The sequence below is a fragment of the Motacilla alba genome, chromosome 11, assembly GCF_015832195.1.
Source record: "Motacilla alba alba isolate MOTALB_02 chromosome 11, Motacilla_alba_V1.0_pri, whole genome shotgun sequence".
NCBI classification, from domain to species: Eukaryota; Metazoa; Chordata; class Aves; order Passeriformes; family Motacillidae; genus Motacilla; species Motacilla alba.
Genome location: NC_052026.1, coordinates 15,535,207 through 15,557,801, shown reverse-complemented (window position 1 = coordinate 15,557,801; position 22,595 = coordinate 15,535,207). Strand labels below are relative to the sequence as shown.

The following is a 22,595-nucleotide window of genomic DNA, read 5'->3' as shown; positions in this document are numbered from 1 at the left end:
TATTACCTTTTTTAAAAAAAAAAAAAAAAAAACTCAAAACAATTTTAAAACAAAGTTGTTTTTTGGGTTGGTTTTTGTTTTTTTTTTTTTCTTTTTAAGGTGGGCTGGCTCCGTGTTGGCCAACCTAAAGTTCTACATGAGTTTCCTTTCTGTTTATTATTATTATTAATATTATTTTTATTTTTTGTGGGGGCTTGCTGTTGTGTTTTTTTTAATTTGAAAGATCCAACTCGCCACCAACTCAGTTCTTCATATGAAGCTTGCTCTTCTTTGAAACCTGCCATTCACATTATATATATACATATATTTTTAAGTTCATGAGGTTTTTTTTCTTTTGAGCTTGCTGTGTCCAAAAAGTCAGATTTTTTTTTGCCATCCTGAGTTCTTCATATGAGATTTGAGCTTTGCAAAAAGAAAAATAAAATAAAAAAATTTAAAAACTAAACAAAACAAAAAAATACAAAAAAAAAAAAAGTGAAAATTTTAGACTCCAGCTTGCTGAGTTCCATCAGTTTTTAGCGTTGTTGTGCAAAACTAGAGATATGCCTAGATCAACCTGCCAAAATCAAGCCTGCATCAACCTTCGGTGTGTTCATGTGAGTTTTGGCCTTAATCTGCCAAACGTCAGACTTTAGTCTGCCATTAGAATCCCATACTCATCTCATGCATTACGCTTGCTATTTTGTCTTAGCAACAATGAACTATAACTGTTTCAAAAGACTATGATAAAGAGACATTATATTAATAAAAAACCCTGCATGCTGGTCATGTACGGTATAATTATTTTTTTTTCTTTTGCTTGGAAATGGACTTTTGGAGACTATTATGGCATGGCATTCATCCTTTTGTTTTATTGCCTCATCACTTTTTTGGGTTGAAAGCAAAAAAGTGCAACCTTTGATCTTCCTCCTCCTCTTCCTCCCATTAAAGTTTGCATCTGCTCTAAAACTGCTTTGAGTTACTCAAAACTTCAGACTTCCTTTTAAATGCACTGAAGCATTCCCTCTCAAAAAACCTGCCAGAATGGATTTTGGTAACCTAATGTGGCAAAAAAAAAAAATTAAAAAAATAAAAAAAAACCAAAAACACAGAAAGAACTTTGGAAAGATGTTCAAAAATAAAATTCACATCCCACTTGGGGGGACATTGAAACCATGCTGTTGCCTAAAAACAGTCTAAAATTAATTTTAAGTGATCTGCCCCATTTTTTTTCATTTTGCGTTTGGTCATTGTCAAATGTGGAATGCTCTGGGTTCCTAGTATATAATTTAATTCTAGTTTCTGTCATCTGTTAGCCCAGTTAAAATGTATGCTACAGATAAAGGAATGTTATAGATAAATTCGAAAGAGTTAGGTCTGTTTAGATGTAGATTTTTTTTTTTAAAGATTGATGCACTAAATTGTTTACTGTCGTGATGTAAAGGGGGGTAGAATTTGCAACGGGACTGTTTTAAAAAGTAGTTTATGCAGCATGTGCTTGCAACTTAAATATAAGTTGGGTATATGTAGTCCTTGCTATACCACTGACTGTATTTGAAAACCAAAGTATTAAAAGGGGGAGGCACCCCTGTTTATATCTATAGGGGTATTTTACATTAAAAATGTATGGGTTGGTTTTTTTGTTTTTTGTTTTTTTTTTTCAAAATTGAAGTATTTGGGACTGAATTGCACTAAGATATAACCTGCAAGCATATAATACAAAAACAACAACAAAAAAATTACGAACCTGTTTAGAACGCTAATACAATTTATGCAGTTATAAAGATGGCATTACTGCACAGTTTTAAAATGATGCAGATTTTTTTACAGTTGTATTGTGGTGCAGAACTGGATTTTCTGTAACTTCAAAAATTCCACAGTTTTAAAGGCAATAATCAGTAAATTTTATTTTCAGGGACTGATATCCTGTCTTTTAAAAAAAAAATGGAAAGTAAATCTTACCACAATAAATATAAAAAAATCTTGTCAGTTACTTTTTCTTTTACATATTTTGCTGTGCAAAATTGTTTTATATCTTGAGTTACTAACTAACCACGTGTGATGTTCCTATGTGCTTTTCTTTCATTTTCAACTCTATGGTTATATCGAAAGAGAGAATAATCTACAATAATAAACTGCATTTTTTTGATTCCGTACTCAGTTTCTTAGTCTGTAGTTCAAAGTTCCGTAACTGCGAGCGCAGTTCTTCAGCGTGCTGCCTGCCGAAGGGGCGATGCTGACCCACGAGCTGGACTCAGTAATGTTCAGGAGGGGAAAAGGAGAAGGATAGCTTCATGTAAAATGGAAAATTGTCACCCTCTAGGACTCAAGTTCTCTTTCAGGTAGATGAAAAAAACGTGAGCTTTCAGGTGCTGCTTCTGACTTCTCAGTAGTGCAGTGAGGGCAGTTTCAGTGACTCAGATCATCCCAACAAGTTCTAGGAGATCTCAAAGGGGAGGTCTGCTTAAAAACCTGATGACACGATATGGCCCTGTATTTTGATTGTTTTATGATGGAGTGAAGTGAAAGAGAAGACTTCACATCCTCTTATCATCTGATCCCAGCTAAGCATGCCTGTCTCTAGTAAGAGATGACACTGCATCAGGCTTGGCTTGTCACAGAGCCACTTAATGCTAGATTAAAAGATTTCTTACCATTTTGGTCCATATTGCCTCCTTTTTTCTTTTCTTTGCTTTTTCACCCTTCTTTTTTTTTGGCCCTGTGGATTTTTTTTGTTTGGTTTGGTTTTTTTGGTTTTGTTTTGTTGTTTTTTCTTTTGCTACAGGCCTTAGAAAGTCCAGAGAGAGCTGAGGAGTGGAGAAAAAAAATTCCAAAGGACTTCCTCCAACTTTTGAGAGTTATTTGTTCTAAACAATCAACCCCAAAGGTTAATGTGCTAGAAACATTCAGGTCTTTGAGCCCCTCTTCACTGCAGTTCCCCATGTCAAAGGGCATTTGAACTTTGAAAGGCTCCTCAGATGCTCGACCCAGTTCGTTTAAAGCCACCTTCCCCTGAGAGCCTGCAGTGTCTGTCGGCAGAGTGCTGTCCTGCTCTCTGAATGAGATTATCTGCAGAGGCCTCTCCGAAGGATGCTCCAGCCTCTCTAGGATGGCGGGTTTATCTCCAGACCCAGGCTCATAAACCAAACACCTTTTTCTTCTCCTTTGTGTTTTTCCCCACTGCTGCTGGTACAATTTCTTCTCAGCAGTAAGGTCATCCCTCCCGGGTGCTGGTGGCCCTGAAGGGACAGGACCTGTTGCCATCCCTCTGCCTGGCTGGTCCAGCCCCTGTCAAGGGTCGAGCTGCAAGGTCAAGGTGTGGCTCTGAGCCCCTCTGCAGCACTTGCACCCACGATAGCCTGTGTCAGTGGGCAGTGGCTGGTGCTGGAGGTCACTCTGCTCCTGCTGAGGTCCCTTTGGCAGGGACGGACACCAGCCTTTCTGTTGGTGACAACAGTGGCTTGCTCTCTGAAGCCGATGCTGTGTCTCACCCCTCCCTGGTGCTGGGGCACCAACCTGCCCTTTGGCATCTGACCTGCTGTTGCACCAGGGTTTGAGTAATGGTTCAAGCTCCAGATTCTGGTTAATTTGAGTTCCATTTTCTGGTTAATGTGTAATCTGTGGGTAAACTGGTTGCGATTGGCTGAGCTGGGAATTATCTCCTCTCATAAAGACAAGGCTGCTCGTTATTCTGTCTCCCACCTTCCCTTCCCTGACTGAGCCTTTACCGATGCCCTGGTGTTTTTGCAGGGACTCTGAAGCTTTGCTGCTGTCCTTGTTGAGAACAAGGAAGGGAAGGGACAAGACTTGTCGTCAGCAGAGCCCCCGCTGAAGTGGTGCTGCAGCCCCCAAGGGAGCTCAGAACCCCAGGCTGCCTGGAGCAGGACCAGTTCTGGTCCAGCCTCATCCTCACACCCTGCTGTCACTTCAGGCTTCCTTGCAGGCAAAGTTAGGAGCAGGCAATAGGATTTTAAAAGTACTGTGAATTGGCTGAGTAGTGAAGAGCGAGGAGAGCCCTGCTGCCTCCCTGAAGTATCTTCTTTCACGGAGGAAAAAAACCAAACATCCTATTTGAATGATTTGAGAGATAAGAGACAACCTCCCTAGAAACAGACTTCCTAGAATAGGGTGACAAAGAGAAAATTCCCATCACACCCCCAACCTGAGAGGGGAAAAAAGCTTTCTTCCAGTTTGGCATTGTGATGACAATCTTGCTTTGCACATTAAAAAAGGCAGAAATGCAACCCTCCTTAGGCTGCACTTGAATTTTAGCCTGAAACACGCCAACTGGCCAACTGAAGGGAAAAAAAAATGTAGGTACACATTTTAATATTCACTAAAGCAAAGTGAGTATTGGGGTTCTCTGTATGAGTCATTGCAGGGGAGCGCCCACCTGTGCCGCAGGACTGCTTGCTGAGGACTAATTGGAACCGCTCTGCTCTGAATAACCTACATTCATTAATCACCCCTTGCTTGACTCTGGCCTCAATCCTGCTCCCACTGAACTCAGAGGTGCAATCCTGGGGATTTCAAAGGGGAGCAGGATCCCACTGTTCTCCATAGGTAAAAAGCGGGTGGAATGCTGCCCGAGGCAGGCAACTGGGTGTCAAAAGGTGTGCGTGGTCTTAATCTGCCCGTCACTAACAACATCCTATTTTTCCCATACTCCTATAGTGCCTTTCCATTTATTAACTACATTACAAAGAACTTTCATGTGACTGGTGCTGGGAGATACGTGCATGGACAGCGGCCCTTTGCTGGCTGGGAAATGGTGTGCACTGAGGCTCAGCCCCCTTCTCCCTCCCCAGCCCACCTTGCCCCTAAGCTTTTTTTATTTCCACCCCCTAAAATGAAACATAACCCTCTCCTGTCCTGCCTCCAGGCTTCTGCTGAGCAGAGGCCGAGAGTATTTTTTTGGTTTTGCTACAGCATTTTCCCTGCTTGAAAAAATGTCATCCTGGACTGAATACTAAAAAAAAGACAGGAGAAGGCAGGGAAATATCCCAGTCACACCAGTGCATGTTTATTTCCTGAATTACTTCTCCCTAGGCATGCAGCGAGAAGTGCCCGTTTGCAAACTGAGCAGGGAGAGCTTCTATTTATTAGAAAGTCTTCATCACCCTTTTAAAACAAAAACTCCAGCGCTGAATCAAAATGTCACTTGAAAACTCCCCCCACGCGAAACATGGCAGCAAATTTTTAGTTTAAAAAATGAACTTTCCCAGCTCTTTTTTTCTTTTCCCTTCCGAAAACTTTTATGCAGCTGTTTCCTCCCCCTCCCTCTGCGTAGTGTGTAGGAAGTTCTTGATCTAGAATCATTCATAATTTTAATACCAATTTCTATTTGACATAATATACTAATATCAGATAGAGAGTGTAGCTGCTTCCTGGATTTAGGGAGGAAATGATGCATATATCAGAATTATCTGCTCAGATGCCAGAACTACATTGGTGTCATTTCAGCATGTGCTGTGTTGAAAGGAAATCCTCTATATTTATTACTCCGATCATCAGAGGAGCTAAATGGACCCACTGTTTCTGACACCTGTTCAGATGGCTGAATTTAAAATTTCATGCAGGAAAAAAAAAAAAAATCCTACATACTTCAATGTTAGGAATTAATGTTTTTTTAATACACTTTTTTCCCTCCCTCTTTCCGAATCACTGTGTTGTGAGCGGCTGCCATGAGGCTTGGGCATTCCGGGGGTAGCTATGGAGAGTGGGATAGATTTTGTTTGCTCAGCTCTGAGAAAAAACAATCCTGCTTGAACACACACACACCACACACACACAGTCTGCAACCAAATGCTTCAGATCTCTGTTTTAAGTGCAGGTCTCAGTATGAATAACATGATGCAGCACACCCCAAAACGTGGCAGAGGTGAGCGGCCAAGAAAGAACTCGCCTTTTCAGGAGTGAGCTGAGCACTGAACCACTTCACAATTTTAAGGCTCCTCTAATGAATTTTTTTGGGCACAGCAGGTATAAATCAATAGATTAAAATACTGTACACTCTGCTGCATCTAATTCTTGACTGCCTGAAATTGCGGGGGAGGACCGAGAATAACATTTGTCACTCTGAGGGCTGAGTGCATTCAGATTTGTGAGCTCTAAGCCAACACAATGCAAAAATAGTCCAGGATGTGACTTCAGTTATCAAGTGAAAAACAAGAGGCCAGGGATCTGCGAGGCTGTAGCTGGCAGACAGGCAGCTCCATCCCGAGCTATCTATCACCATATCGGGTTGACCCGGCACAGCGTGACAACATCTCAGTGCCCTCGATGCACGCTGCCTGTATTTCAGCACTCTCTGAAATGATCATTTTCGTTCACTATTGCTGCACATACTTTTTTTCCCTCCAAATTCTGGCTTTTAAAACTGTGTCACTGGCGACACACAGTGAAGTGTGCAGGCCTGTAATCGTGGTGCAGTGAGTGACGAGGACAGAACTTTCCCTGCCTCTCTCCTTGCTTGTTTTGAAGCCCTGTGGACTTTGTGACATGGTTTTCTTTTCTTTTTTTAATTAATAAATGTCATTGTTTTGTAATGCATCTCAATGCAACATCTTACATGGAAGGAATCAAAGCGAGAGCAGAAGTTTGCTAGAGCTGGTGTTTCTCCTCCACGCAGAAAAAAGATCCCCAGTAAATAACAAATCGAGCAGTGTCCTCAAGTTTCCAGCGGGGGTAGAGGTTGGAGTGTCCCTGGGTGCTGCTCTCAATTGTTAATTCATAAAGACCCACAGTCCTGAGCAATGCTGCCCCAGCTTGTCCCGATACAGCAGAGATGCTGACGGCTGCGGACGGAGGCGTTGAGCCTCAACACCCAGTTCCAGCGAAGGCTCTGGCATCTCCCTAACCTTCAGTCCTTGGGGCTTTCCATTAAATCTGGGTGTCCCCAAAAGGCTGCAGAGTGTGGGGACAGCAGGGTGTTGACAGAGCTCAGAGCCCACACGCCTTTGCCTCCCTGCCGCCAGCGCGGCACCTGTCCCGGCCGGGGGAGCAGCAGCCCTGGGGTGGATTCTGGCACGGATTTTCACCTCCCTGCTTCCAGCAGCTCCTGAACGCCCCGGGCCGGGGCTGTCTGTGCAGGGACGCAGCCCCTCCCCGTCCCTCAAGGCACCGGGGCCGCGGCCGCCGGGGTCGCTTGGGAGGCGGCCGGGCCTCCTCGAGGGCTGCCCTGAGCCCGGCCCGGCCAGGGGCACAGGCGGGCACAGCCCCCGGCCCGGGCACAGCTCTGACCTCGGGCAGAGCCCTGTCCTCGGCACAGCCCCGTCCTCGGCACAGCCCCCGGCCCCGGCAAGCCCCCGGCCCAGGCACAGCCCCCGGCCCCGGCAAGCCCCCGGCCCAGGCACAGCCCCCGGCCCCGGCACAACTCCCGGGCACAGCCCTGGCCCCCGGCACAGCTCTGACACCGGGCACAGACCGTATCCCCCTATAGTCCTAGTCCCTGTCCCAGGCCCAGTCCCTGTCCCTGTCCCCGTCCCCGGGCACAGCCCCCGGCCCCGAGGGCTGCAGGGGCCGCCCGGCCGCGGGTCCCGCTCAGCCAGGTGCGGGGGACAGGCCCCGCCGCCCGGGAGGGGCGGGAAGGTGAGGACCCCATCCGCTGTTTGTTTGTTTCTTGTTTGTTTCTCTCTAAATCCCATCCCTGCAACAAAAGGGGAGTCTGGGCGGAACTATGGATCCGTCTGGCCGCGCATCCAGAGCGGAGCTCCGGTTGTCACCCGGCGGCTCCCACGGGCCGCCCGGCCCTAGGTATGTCCACGGAGCACTTCCCTCGGCTTTGGTCTCAGTCTTTCCAATTTTTCTTTTTCTTTTTCTCTTTTTCTTTTCCTTTTTCTCTTTTTCTTTTTCTTTTTCTTTTTCTTTTTCTTTTTCTTTTTCTTTTTCTTTTTCTTTTTCTTTTTCTTTTTCTTTTTCTCTTTTTTTTTCTCATTCCTTTTTCTTTTCCCTTCTCTTCCCCTTTTTTCCTTCCCTTTCCCTTTCCCTTTCCCTTTCCCTTTCCCTTTCCCTTTCCCTTTCCCTTTCCCTTTCCCTTTCCCTTTCCCTTTCCCTTTCCCTTTCCCTTTCCCTCTCCCTTCCTTCTCCCTTTTTCTCTCCCATTCTTTTTCTTTTTCTCTCTAATTTTTCCTTTCATTTTTCTCTTTCTTCCTTTTTTTTCCCCCGGTTCTTGAATTTTCCCCCTTTTATTCCTTTCTTTTTCATTCATACCTGTGTGCACACAGAGACAAATCTAAACCCAAAGGCAATCAAAGAGATCTTTTAAAATGACTTTTTGGATCAGGCCTCGAGTTCTCTGCAGGGACCAAGAATGGGAGCAGGCAGGATTTACATTTCATGGCTTTTAAAGAATCTGAAGTGCGGAGAACGGCGTTTGCCGAGGCTGAGTTTCACAAGTCGGTGTGGATGTGCCTCGGAATGTGTATATGATTAAGCTTAAAGCCCTCTTCTGTAAGAAAGCAGGCAGATTCTCTTTCCTGCAGCCTGATCCCTGCTTCTCCAATTTTGAAACAAAACTTCTTGCCAAGGCCTTGGCAGTGGGATGTCACTGGTGAAGGGGATGGGATCAGGGTGTTGGTATTGTCTTCCGAAGCTGAGGTGTTTCCACTGCAAACAGCCCCTGCTCCCTCAAGCACTGAGAGCCGTGACAATAAAAATGGTCCCAAAATTGAACCAAACAAGACCTAGTATTTTTTTTTTCCTTTCCTAACCCTTCCCCCCAGCTCGACTGCTTCCAAACTCCCTGATGAAAGCATTTTAATATGTAGGAAGAGCTGCCGGAGTCTGCAATGCGATTCAGTGTTCTGTGGTGTGGGATGAACAGATTTTCCTTTCCGTAGGGTTTCCTCCTGCAAAGTCATTGTAGAGGAGGGAATACTGTAAGATTAAATCTGGTTAAAATACTATATTCATGTCACACCAGATACGGTCTCCAGACTGTGCACAGTCTTTCAGCTTCCTTTATTGTGAAATCCTTTTAAAATAGCACAGTATAGTGTAGAGAACTTATTGAAGTATAACTGTCTTACACCAACTCTGTCAGATAAAATGAAGAAAAGTGATCAGGCTTCTTAAATTAATAAACCTGCTTAGTGTCTCTGGTTGCCTTCACGCTCTCTTACTGTCTTTGACTCTTTCCTTATTAATAAACTGATAGTTAAATAAAGCTGCTAAGTGAAGCAATGCACCTTGTCGGTGGAAGAGGGTTGGTGTTCCAGGTGTGCTGTGCTGGGAATGGTTCTGGGTTTAGGGCAGGGATGGCCACAGCAAAGACGTAAAGCAGGCTGACCACATCAATTTCTAGATGCTCCTCAGGTGTGAGGCTTGAGTACCTGTTCCTCTCAGCCCCCTGCATTAATAACAGGATGAATTAACCGATTGGCATGAAAGGAGAGGTCGTCCTGAGAAAAATGACACCAAAGGTCCACAGGAGTCATTTGCTTTTAGAGATCCCGGGCCAGGTGCCAAGTATTGCATTTATCTAAGCACCGTCCCCTTTCTCAAAAAAAAAAAAACAAAACAAAAAACCAAAACAACAAACTCCAAACCTGAAAGAAAAAATCAAACTAAAACAAGAAGGCAATATCTCTTTCAGTGGCATGTGGGGTCCTTTCAAAGAGGGGGTGGGTTCTTTTGAGTGGGGAGCTTTGGGTGGGATGTGGGACAGGGATCATTCAGCTGGCTGTAAGTGCTGCCCACTTTTGTTTTCAGAGCTGCAGAGCTAATCTGGAATCAAAATGCTGGAAAAGCGCCTACAGTTTGTCTTGCCTTTTTATTCAAGTCGATCGGGCTTGTGGTTTATTCTTGCTCTGATTACAATAAATGCACGGAGCTCAAGCATTCCTGCAGGCGCTTCGTAGGAAATATATGTGTGTGCCTGTGAATGCACACTCAGAGAGAGAAGGTTGATTGTAAGGGACACAACAAAATATCCATATTTAAGAAATGTGGATTGACTCACTGACTTATCTCACTTATTGTACAAAGATTCACTCGATGTTGATTTTTTTTTTTAATTAGGTTTTAAATATGTGTTGACAGGATGACTTTGTACAGTGTGAGTAACTGCAGGGAGAAATGACAGCTCTGCTTTTGTTATTAAACTACTGTCTTGAAAATAATGGAGTGTGTACAAAAATTGATTATTATTTTGGCGATTAAATTAGTGCAGCTAATAACAATCATTAAGAAAGAAATACAGAAAGCTACACACTTTCAGGTATTAGAAACTGATATTCACTAGTGAGGCAAAAAATACATGTTCTTAAGGTAATTTGTCAGTAAGAATCTCCTGTTATTAATGTGAAGTAAATACTAGATGTGTGAGCTAGAAATGTTTCACTTCAAACTGTGTTCATTTCTTCTTCACTCAGCCAGAGTTAATAAACAGTACAAGAGACTTTCTAAATTTAATTTAGGATTTGCATATAAAAGGTCCTATTCTGTACCATAGTGGCACAACAGACAGGCTTTATGATGTTAAATATTCCTTTTAATAATAGTTTATTTTAATATATTTACTAAATTAGGTACCCGAGAGAATCATCTACAACGGTGATGTGAAAATTCCTGTTACCTGAGGTCAAAAATAAAAGGTATGTTTTCCTTTTCATTAGCAATTTGCCATATTTCAGCAGGGGTGGTAATTTCACTGCTTTGTTTTCTGCTGCTAAGATGGTGCTTTTTGCTCAGCCCTGGGGAGCCAGTGACAGGCTGTGGTGCAGTTTCCTGGGCTTTTGGGTGAGGCTGATTTCGGGTGCCTACAAGAACCACTTGCAATGATGGGGCTTTGTACTTTTGTCAGCCAGGCAGCTCTCTCGTGTCCCACACCTCATATTTAATCCTTTGCAAATGTTTTCTTTCTTTTTCTTCAAATGCTCGCGTTCAGACATCAGCTATGGGGATTAAGGATGGGTCTTCTGAAGATCTCCGTCAGATCTGGATGAAAATCATGAGTCTGTGTTAGATGACTTCAGTACTTACAAATTACAATAGAGTTTAATTCACAGCACTGCTTTCCTCTGGAAATTCATGTTCATTCAATCTGTCAACATTGACTAAAAAATATGCTGCTAATGAAAATGTGGGAATTAAAACTTTCAATCCCTTCCCCTGCTAGACTCAAACAGGCACTTTATTTTTTTTTTCCCGTGGAATCTGACTTTTATTGACCTTGGCTATAAAAATACTAAGTGGGTTAAATGAGCACCAAGGTTGCAATGACAGATTCCTGTGTGAATTTTTTTATGAAACCTCCTATTTTAGTTAAGAACACAGCCTGCCGTACAGCCTGCCACGCTTTGATCAACGGTTAAGTGCTGTTAGAAACAGCTGAATTTTATTAGCTCATGGAATTAGGCTTGTTTAAATAACAGATTTATTTTTATCTTTTAAAAGAAATGTAAATAATAAATTATAAATATAGATTTATTTTTTAATTTTGAAAATAAATTTAAGTAACAGATTTATTATTTAAAATTTAAGTGAGGATGGGGAGGATGTAATTGGTGCTGTAGCCTGTACATTAAATGGAACTGAGAGGATTTTTTGATGGTGTGTGGGCTGTAGGAATAGATTTCTCAAGGAGCACGACAGGACCTTCATTTTAAGCCTGATGCTCCTCTTACTTCCCTGAGGAACACCCTGGATAGGGTTTTGCCTGCATTGCATTTTTTTTTTCTGATTTTCACCACTGTAAATGAGAGGGAAGCCAGACCACTTGGGTTTTTTTGTGAAAACTTGGAGTGCACTATGCTTTTTTTGCAAATAGAGCCAAGTTGCTATCAGCTGAAGTAAATACATGAAACGTGTATTTTAATTGCAAAGGTGCAGCACTTGTTTCATCAACTTGCTCCTAGGGACACCTTTCTAATTTCAATAATCCCATAGAAAATCTGCCATGCTTCCTGTAATTCATATGTGTGACTATTAGATTTATATAAATTAGTGAAATTTATTCTTTTTATCCATAGAACAAAAATGGAAATATTTTTCCCTTATCGACACTTGTGATCTCAAGACTTGCTTAGCCTGCTGTTCTCTGGGACAATTCCTCGTGTCTTCCCTCAGTATTTTGTGGTTATATTTTCACATATTATAGACAAAAACCTCCCAACAAAACAACCAGCAGCAAAATCTGTTCGTTTTGAGCAAATAGCTCTTGGGTCTTGGAAGAGTTAACAAACTTTTACGGCAAGGTTCAGGCAGTTCTGACCCCTATGGTAATATTTCATCTAAGGTTACTGTTGGGAGAGAAATCAAATTTCAGCTGTGAACATGATTGACAGGTGAAAGCAAGAGAGAGAAAGACATCTGGTCAGATGGGGAATTTGGGCAGGAGAAGGACAATTCAGGGAAGTGTCTCTGTGATATTAGGAATAATAAGCTTAGATATGAAAACTCCGATCCTCCATGCTGTCTGGAGGAGAGCTCACTTGATATTCATGGAGGTGGCTTGGTTGGGGGAATTTAAGACTGTACATTTATAGTAGTGGACAGTAGTCTCCACGGTCTGACTTACTAACTTGGCTCCTTTGAAGGAATTTTGTTATTTCTGGCAAACTTTAAGGATTTCAGGGCCATTTATTTAATGACTGTGACAGGAATATTTGGTGGTTGCTGGTTAAGAGGTTCTCACCATGATGTCCCTGGCAGCTCAGACAGCAGCAGGGGTGGTGGAGGCCAGTATTGGTGTCACTCCATGTCCTCCCACTTCTGACAGCTTCCAGAGTAAGCACTGCAGGATGAATTTTGTGTTTATGATATACAGTGTTATACCAGCAACAAAATTAGTTGCTACCCCATAAAATACCACTAAGGGTCCATTGTGGTGTTTTACAAAGCAACTGTTATTTTCCAAGGGCTGTGTCTTGTCTTATTCCAGCTCCCAGCAGCACCAGCTAACATCCCTTAAAATACATACATAACCCCAGCTGTGTTTCACTGTGCTTCAGTGTATTTTATTTGGTGCAGAAAAGGTTTTCTATCCTCCAATGTCATGGAGCCAATAAGAGTAAAATATCCCTGTATTTCCTAATCAACATGATGATGTTGGAAAGTAAAATTTACTTCTGACATAAAAAATGTAGCCAGGTTTTTTCTTAAAAAGGGCAAGAAAAAAATTGGGGTTTTTTATCAGTGTGTAACAATGTTTCAGTTTTCAAAGAGGCTCTGAAGGACTTTTTTAGAGCTCCGAGGGCAGGATAAGGCAGTGATGGACCCCGGGATCTAAATTGCATCCTACCTACATCCCAGTGAGAGAAGAGATCCTGGGTGGGCTTCTGGCCCCACTGAAGCCTCTGGTAAAATCACTCTTTAATTCCTGGGGCCCACACTTCCACCACAAAGGAATATCTACATGGGAGGTTATATATTAAAAAGCAAAATGTGAACTTATAGGGAGGTAGCTGAGCTGTGAATTCCCAGGATGGACGGTCTTATTTGGGAGTAAGGGTGGATTTCCCCTTTCCCTAGTACTGCTAAGCTGCTTTCAAAATAAAATAAATTAACCAGGAAAATCCATTCTTATTCTAGAGCAGGAGTGTCCACCCAGGCAATGACTAGCATAGCAGTATAGTTTATTTCCTAATTTCCCCATATGGATGAGACCTAAACTAAGGAGAGAATAAGGAGCAGTGAAGAACAGAAATGTATTTTCTGTTCCTTTTCCAGTTTGCCTCTAAGACTTTTCACACAGGGGAAATCAAGGTGCTCTGAAAATACACATTTACTTACTTTTCACTGCTATTCCTGCATTTGCGCATGCATTTTTAAAAGAGATTTTTGTTTTGTGCAAGACCTTTTGCATTCTCATACTATTCACGTGTATTTTTGATGTGCAGTTGAGTCTGTCTGTTCATGACATCATTTCTGTTTTCATGGCTATGGCCTGAGATATCAAACTACCCAACTTCACTGCAAATTAGATCTTGTTTTTCTTCCTAGACTGTACATCTGATAAAATTGAAAATTAAAGCTAAGAACTGTAAAAACAATAAAATTTCTTTGTGCACGAGCAAATTATTTTTAACTTTACGTTGTTGAATTAACACTCCCTGTAAAATGTCTTTATTTTCCGAGGCTGATAGCAAGATAACTTCCATGAAATATTATTGGCAAACTTCCCACAGCAGTCAATGGGAGCCTTGTATGTATTTTTCAAGCAGATGTGCTGTATTAAGCCTAAATGAGAATTTTTTTTTTTATCAAATGGGATGCAATATGTTATTCTTGATTAAAAAATTCAGAGTCACCTCGCCCCCTCCCTTTCCTCTTCCCAAACATATTTAGTACAATTTACAGATCATTTTGCATGGGTAAAAAATAAGTTCTTGAGTGTTTATAAAAAGCAGGATTTTACTATGCCTCAAATGCCTTTCTAGCTCATTCCTATGAATTTGAAGTATGAAAATGTCTCAAATCTTTGTGAGTGAAGAGAAAGTATATGCCATATGTAACAGCTTTTACTCCCCTAAAATTCCCAGGAAAGCCAGTTTAATACTTTTCCCTGTGTTTAAAGTAAGCTCTAAAATATTTTCTGGTGATGTAGTTCTTGCTGTTGTTTAGTTCTAATGAAGGATTTCAAGTGAAAAAAAAAAAAAGTAATATTTTTAACATCTCTCCTGGGTTTTCTAATTTGTGCCACTTACCAAATGATTCGCACTGTACCAAAATACAGGGGATTGATGAGACAGGAAAAGTACTGATTTAACATCCCACATATAAAATTACTTCTCAGGCTCCACATATAGTCACAATGTTTAGAGAGTGAAGAAAACGGGAGTTGGGAGTCACAGTCTGACTCACTCGTGAGACTTTGACCCACTTATTTGATTCTAGATTCAGCAAAACACTGAAGCACTTTAAACTTGTTATCTGAGGTTTCTTCTAAAGGTCTGTTACCGTTGATCTCTTTATATCTCAGTTTACACAGTTATAAACCTAGATAATTAATTCTTACCTTCTAGGCTTTTGTGGGAGTTAAAAAATAGCTGTAATGTTCCTTGAAGCCCTTTAATGAAAACTGGTTTATTGAAGTACTTGTCATTTACCTTACTTCATACTCTGGGATAAGAAATCACTGGTGCTGTCCAGGTCCCATGCACCGTTTCTACTGGGATGGGAATTCAGCCTCCTGAGTTCACTGGGCCAGGATTACAAAGATCAGGAGCTTTGGGAGCTGGACATTTTCTGAATCACACATAACTTTGCCCTGATTTTGAACGTGCCAAAATGTAGGCAAAATCATTTATGTGCCCCATCTCTCTCTTAAAGACAATATATCTTTAATACCTCTATGTACAGAATAGCTCCTGTGCACCTGCAAGGCATGCAGAGGTCACACTGTCCTTGCAATTCCTCCCCTTCCTGCCATTACCTTTTTTTCCCAAGGTTCGGGCCATTATCATTCAGCAGTTGTGCAGCTTTTCTTTTCTTCCATCCCCAAATTATTATTGTTTCCCTCCTACCTTCTACCCCTCCCAAACCATAATGGAATCCTCAGCTGTAAATTTGCTAACTATAAAGATTTTTGCTTGAAATGTTTTGAAAATGCTGTGAGAAAAAAAAAAAAGAGAAAGAAAAGAAAGCCTATGAACAACACGCTGTGCCATGCTCCAGCATTGCACTTCTATGGGAAAGATAATAAAGATATTAGCACTCATATAATTTCAGATAGGAAATGAAACCAGACATGAAAGAAACACTAGCTCCAGCTGTTGAGTGGGAATCAAACTAGCTATGGGAATTACAGGTATTGTCACCGGAGACAGCCTGACTTCTGAGAAATGACCTCAGGTGTAGGAGCTTGCTGTGGCCCCTTGCAGATATTAACACCTAATTAACAATCTGCGAGAGCATCCTACATCTTAATCACCAGTGAGGTGAGAATGACAATCACAAGGAGGAGAAGGAGAAGGGAAATGGTAATTTTTCCTGTGCACGCATCATCTAATAACCATGGTTATTCAGATGCAGCTAAATGCGATTTCCTTTTAGTCATTTCTGTCTATTGGAAGGCACAGTAAGTTCATTTGCTAGCAGGTAGGCAGCGGAGGTGAGAATTGAATTGATCTGAGATACTCTGAAAAATTGACCCTGAGGTCATTCCTAGTTTAAATTGGGAAGTAAGGCTGAGCTCATGTCTTCCCTTTCTTCTCTCCCCTCTCCCTATTCCCCCTCTTTTTGTGTTTTCAGGCATATTAGTCTGTACGGCGTAATTACTTAAACATACTCTGATGGTGGGGAACCTTGTTCCCTCAAAGTTAATCAAAATAAAGAGAGCTTTTGTTAGCGGTGATAGGTAATTAAATCTCGGCTCGGTTTGTGCAGGGCCTTTGTGCCGGGTTATTGACGGCAGAGCCGCGCTCCCCGGCCCTTCTGCGGCAGCGCAGCCCGGAGCAGGCACCAAGATTCAGGCCCAGGCTAAATTAGGAAACGGGGTGTGAAGGCCTGGAAATCTTAACGGGCCCAGGCTGTAAAGGAGAGGGGTGCATGGCAGCACATCCTGAGTCTCCCAGAGGAAGGGCAATTTCCTGGGGAGAGGTGCACGTTTTAAAGAGGAGAAAATCAGAGGTGGCACTTCTGCGTTTCTGCAATCTTCTGGCTGTGGTTTTAGCCAGCAGCAGCTGAAAGTGTGGATAGGAACAACCTACTAACCCAATTTCAGTTCCAGTGTAGACACCTAGGGGCAAATTTGACTTCCTATTACCTGGTGTAAATGCTCAGGAGCATGGGGGAGCTGATGGAGAGGCTCTAGGCTTAGTCCCATGCCAGAGGGCTGGTGCTAGTAAAAAGCAAGCAAGAAAGTACAACAAAGACCAGATTTATTTGGTGCCACCAAAGCCAAGGCAGGAGTAGCCTCCCTGGGATCCGTGGTGATGCTCCAGCTTGCCTCTGGATCACTCGGGCAGGATCCAGTGGAGTTGTAATGTAATGCCTTTTAATGGGTGCTTTTATGTGCGCTTCCAAACAGCTTCCACTTTCAAACGTCTTTACAAGAGAGTTGAAACAAGAGGCAGGCAGGGAATGAGGAATAAGCTCGTCAGTACATTTGTAGTCCTCATTCTGCAGAAGCACTACCCATGGCACTCCCTTGCTGTGCACAGGAACAAACTCTTTCCATATTACTTGGATCCAAATTATATTCTAATAAGAAGAATGGCAAAGTGAAGATAGCATTATATTAACCACTCAGCTTCCATGAAAACTCCCATCATTTTCTTTCCCATTACAAGAGATAATCTCTGTGGTTTTTGTTATGCTCACTTCTTCGACTCCTTTAGCTTTGTTTTCATGTGTTGGCCTTGCACTAAAAAATATAACTTGACATCTTGTGTCTTCTCAGCTAAAAAGGTATCAGTTCCTGGACCTAATGTCAGCTGTACCCAGATCAAAGGCAAGAAACATAAAAGTTGACATATATTATTTATTTCATGGTTTACATCAATGATGCTTCTCCCTATCCTTTTTTGTTATTATTGCTGATGTTTTGCTCATAATGTTGCGCTCACTTCTCAAAAGTGTTTGTCCCCTACAGACAAATATTCATATTAATGTAATCCATCAGCAGCTAACAAATGCCAGCTCACTTCAGCATTTCCCGCGCATCCAAAAATCCCCTTGTTTTTGCAGGACTTGGGTGTGCAAAGAATGCAAGATCGGGCCCAGGGGTGGACTTTGGGAGCTGGACACTTTCTCCCTCAGCCCCTGCAATGCCTGGGGTTGGCTGGAGCAGCAGCCTGGGGAGCTGGAGCAGGGAGTGGGAGACGCTGCGTTCCCTCCCTGCATTGTGAGCTGCTGCAGAGGCGAAACGAATGTCAGGCTTTGAAGGGAGCAAAAGCTCTAAACAGACTTTTTTTTTCCCAGTAGTTTGGGGTTTTTTCCCCTCTCTACCTTTCCCCATCTTTCTTGCTTGCCTTCAGAGTCCTGAGTGAGTAATACAGGGTCTGTCTCACGACTGTGTCCGGAAAACCATCTGAAATCAGTCAGAAATGCTGCTCCGACCTGTGTTTCCCTCTGACTGCTCCATTTAGTGTAAAACTTTTCTTTTTTTCTCTCTTTGTCAACAGTTGTGGCAGGTTTTACTTCCTGAGATACAGAACCAGCTGAAATGCTGAGTCTGATCTTACCCCCTACCCTCCCACAAGCTATTTTTTTCTGCAATGAAAATAATAATGCTTGAGAACCATCCTTGGCTTTTTTTTGTTTTGTTTTGTTTTGTTTTCTTTTGTTTAGTTTGGTTTTATTTTAAAGCTTGCTGACAATTGTCAAATGTTCATTCTAGCACAGAAGTCCTGGGAGGGTCTAGCCCCGCTGCACAGCCGGCAGGAGTAATTTGCAGTGCTCCTTGGAGCTCAGCTATTCAGCCAATGTGTGTCGCTTTACTATTTCTTTAAAATTTAATTGGGATCAGGCAATCAAGTGTCTCCAAATTTTTTGCCTCTTCAGGCTGCAATAAAGCCACTTATAATTTATAATCAAAGTTTGGTATCGTTAAACTAAACTGTAAAACCTACTTCAGGGCTTCAGTCGTAAAATAAGTATACGATAAATATTGCAGTGGGGCTTGAGTAGCACAGCTCTAACAACGGCACGTGAATGAATATACACACACACATAGTTCACACTTCTTTCTTTTTTTTTTTTTTTTTTTTGAGTGTGTGTGCATATGTTTAGTTCCAGAGGTAAGAAAGATGTAAATAATAGATAACTGCCATGTATTCTTTCTTGGAAGGATTGAAGCTAAGATAGATTTATAGCCCAAGTAGTTAATTTAAATGCAAAATGAAGTGTTAATTCATTAAAGTCATTTATGCATCAACATTATTTTTATGTCTTTATTTATATTTTCCTGTAATATGCAGCAATGTAGTATTCATCCTGGGGTTTTTGCTGTCTGTTGACTGTACTGCTCCTTTGCTTAGATTTTTTTCTAACAAGGCAGCTCATTTAGAAAGAAATGTTTATGTGAAGTGCTTGTCAGTTGGCATTTTTACTAGTGTGCTAACCCAAAGGTAAAATATAAAGGCACGTCTTTTCCTTGCTGGCTTGTTGCTACTAGAAGGGTTCCTCCCTTGTTAGCTTGATAAATAATTTTACTAGCGGGAATCTGCTGAATTTTTATGCTTGCTGTCTATTTTCTGCTTGCTGCAAATAAATTCCAGCACTCAGAGGGCACTAAAACTCCAAACACATGGTATTTTCCCATTTTGTTGCTGGTTGCCCTGAAATATTTATTTCATCTTGTGTTTTTAATTAAATCTTTTTTTTTAAAAAAAGTGTAGGAAAAAATCCCTCAAGTTATACAATTCTTTCCAAATTAATATTTTAGTCTGAATTGTATTTAATATAAAGTCTTGAGTTTAAATAACACATTATCACAGGTACACTAAATGGGTAGTGTTAAATCAGTCATCATTCCAACTACCTAATGGTTTTCAGCTTAAGTGCAAGGATTATTTATTGATATATTATCCATTTAAGCATTTCTTGCAATTTATTATATACATTTAGTTTCCTCAGTTTGCAATCAAGAAAGTTAATTTAATTTGCCACATTAAAATTCAAGTTTGGCAAGAGAATGCACCAAAAATATTTAGATTAGGGGTAGTCATGGCATATATGGCAGAAAAAAGTTTGGATGAAAATAAACTGGGAAGGCTAAAGTGGAAGAGCAATTGGTTCATGTTTTTACTTTTTTTTTTTTTTAAGATTTATGCATTTTAAAATTTAATTTAATTCAAGAAAGCAAGAGTCAAACCCAAAATTCTCCCCTTCCTCCACCATAGCAAATTCTGCTTGTCAGAGGGTGTCTGTCACACATCTGGAGACTCGGTGCTCCTTGGCAGCCCATCCCCACTCAATGTCCCACGTGCCTCATTTTGGGGGCTTTGCAGCCTTGCATGGATTCGGGAGCTGCTTTTTGCAGGGCTTTCCTTCAGCAGCGCCGGCGCTCAGATCTGCCCGGGGCCACCCTGCGATGCCCGTGGGTGCTGCTGTCTGGGGAACAGATCACTTTGCTTCCAACAGGATCCCTCGCCGTGGGTCCTGTGGAGCAGTCCCACTTCTTCCCAAAGTTGCAGGGATGCAGCCAGCATCGATTTCTTACACCCCTGCAGCTCAGGGAATGAGCAGGGAAAGGACCTGGATGCAGGGGCTGCTGCCCGTCCCATGCCCACCCTGTCCCTTCCGAGAGAGGGGATGCAGGGCAGCCAAGCAGCAGGCCCTGTTCAGACTTTTCCTGAAACAGCAGAAGGACAAATATCTTTGAAGATGGCAGGCAAATCCACACAAAATTTTAGAATTATTTGCATATTTTTAGCACAATTTTCCTGAAAGCAGCCCTCGAACTTTGGCCCAAATTTTGCATTCCTACACAAACCACCCTCCCATTCATTTGCTTATTTCCATAAGAATTAGGTGATGGATCTGAGCAGTGTAAGCACATGCTGCTGCCTGGCTGCCCTGCAGACATCAGCCTTTTCACTTTCATGAGCACATCCCAAATCAAGTAATTGGCTGGTGGGAAGAACTGATACACCAGCCCTGAGCAGATAAAGGAAAAGCTGGGGCAGTGGGGCAAATTACCCTTGGGGGCTCGGCCATATAAAATCATAAGTGAAACAGGGTTGTGAGGAATCCCAGGAGGTGATGTAATCCATCCCTTTGCCATGAGGCAGGGTCAGGCAGGCTTGCATTATCCCTGATGGATATTTGCATAACCTGTTGTTTAAGCCCCGCATGGACAGTGTGACACCTCCATGGAGCCTCCCTGGCAGACCTTCCCCACTATCCCTTCTCAAAAGCATCTCTCCTTGTCTAACCCACAGCTCAGGTCCCTCACGTCCCCACACCAAGGACAGCCCATTCGTTTCCTCTTTGCTCTCACCCTTTGCATATTTGAAGGCTGTTATGGCTTGCAGCAGTGTCCTTTTCTCTAGACTAAACAGCTCCATGTTTTCTAGTCTTTCTTCATAGGTTATGGTCATGACATTGTTATTTAATATCTTGTCTGAAGAGTCCGCATACTGTAAACTTGCTGGAATTCAATTTACCTGTGTTGAAAAGGACTGTGAGGATGCTGCCTGGAGGCTTTACAGCATCTGAAAGAGGAATAATTTAATTCTCACTCTGATATTCTGTCTTTTGCAGGATGGAGGGTACAGAGAATTTCTTTACCTGGGAGTGTTAACTGCAGCCTCTCCATGAATTTACCCTGGTAACAGGAATATTGTAGTGCAATGTGCAGCCAGAATGTAATGACAGGCTTTAGGAAACATGTTTTAACATTTTATAATTTTATATATGAAAGTAAGAATGGGAGATAGGATTCCTCCTCTGTGGTTGTAGGTTACACCTTGGGGTGTTCAAGGTGCTGCATGCATAATCTGTCCCACAGGTTTCATGAATTTTAAAAGCAGCTGAGCAGCTACAGCCACCTGCACACCACCTTTCCCTCTGCTGGTATTGCTGCTCAGCTTCAGTTTGGGTAGATCCAGATTTTCCATTGTGACAGAAGGAAGTTTGCCCCAAAATGCCCCAGATGAAGGTGAACCGAAGAGGATTTCTTGGCCATCTGGGTGGACTTTGCTCTAAGTTGCTTTTTTAAAAGTTGAAAAATACATTTTGTGCTTTTTCAGTGAAGATTCTCATTGCTCCTTGGAAAAAAAAAAGAAAAAAAAAAGAGAGAAAACAGAACCTGCTAATTCTGTTTCTCTCATTGAATTCCAGTGTCTTGCCTGGGAGGTTGGTAGGGAGATATGTTGGAGCAAACCAAAAGTATTTACTTGTGAGTAAATATTCCCCAGGGACTTTTCTTCTCAGATGTCCTGGCACAAATTGCTCTGCAGTGGGATTAATCTGCATGGCAGAATACCAGGCAGCATCTCCTGGAGGTGGATTTAAGTTTTGTATGATTTTGGCTTCCTAGCTGAAGGTTCAACCAAACCCGGTCTTGAAAAGTGATAATGGATGTGCACACACTGCCACCTCACTAAGACAGACCAGGTGCCACTTCTGGAGGTAAAATCTGACAGATTTTTAAGGGTGATAGTTAGTGTATTCAGGCTCATACTTTTATGAGGGGGAAGATAAGAATTTCCATTTATGATATTATAAGAATTTCCATTATTATAGCTCTTTCTTCTTTGAGGTTCTACCTCTGCTTTACATTGTATACATCCCTTTTCTTACAAAACTGCTTTGGTCATCCATGTGCCCCCAGTGATCACCTCATCAACTTAAAAAGTTGTCACATATAAAAGAATGAACATTCTGTACACAACGAGAGTGTATGCAGAATCAGGGAAAGCAGCAATCAAGCCAAGTAAATATTTTACACCAAGTATTTTCCAGGTCTAATGGAAGATCTTGTGGGGAAATATTCACAGAACTCTGTTAGGAAAGCAAAATGAGAGTAACCTTGCTGAGCCATTGGCTCAAGTCATAGATGTAGCAGCAGAAGAGAAAATATATGCTTCCTTCCTTAAAGAATGGAGTTAGGGACCCGTTCTTACCATGGGAAAGAAGAGAGAGGGAAATGTATTGTCTTCCTTTCAGTGGTTCATTTTTCTTTGCAAAGTGATTAATGCATTACTATAGCGAATTTATTGTATAGC

General features: G+C 42.1%; 1 protein-coding gene across 4 annotated transcripts in view; it reads left to right on the top strand.

Moving 5' to 3' along the window:
- MAF (MAF bZIP transcription factor) overlaps nt 1-22,595 on the top strand; it is a 185,825-nt gene that overhangs the window by 2,128 nt on the left and 161,102 nt on the right. For 2 of the 4 annotated variants that reach the window (XM_038148407.1, XM_038148406.1), the window contains exon 2: nt 10,509-10,574. In XM_038148407.1, the coding sequence (XP_038004335.1) occupies nt 10,509-10,542 (34 nt within the window). In that variant the 3' untranslated portion in view covers nt 10,543-10,574. Of the gene's footprint in view, nt 1-10,508; nt 10,575-10,867; nt 10,884-16,488; nt 16,501-22,595 lie in introns of those variants that run through there. The other 2 variants (XM_038148408.1, XM_038148409.1) reach the window with 2 other exon arrangements.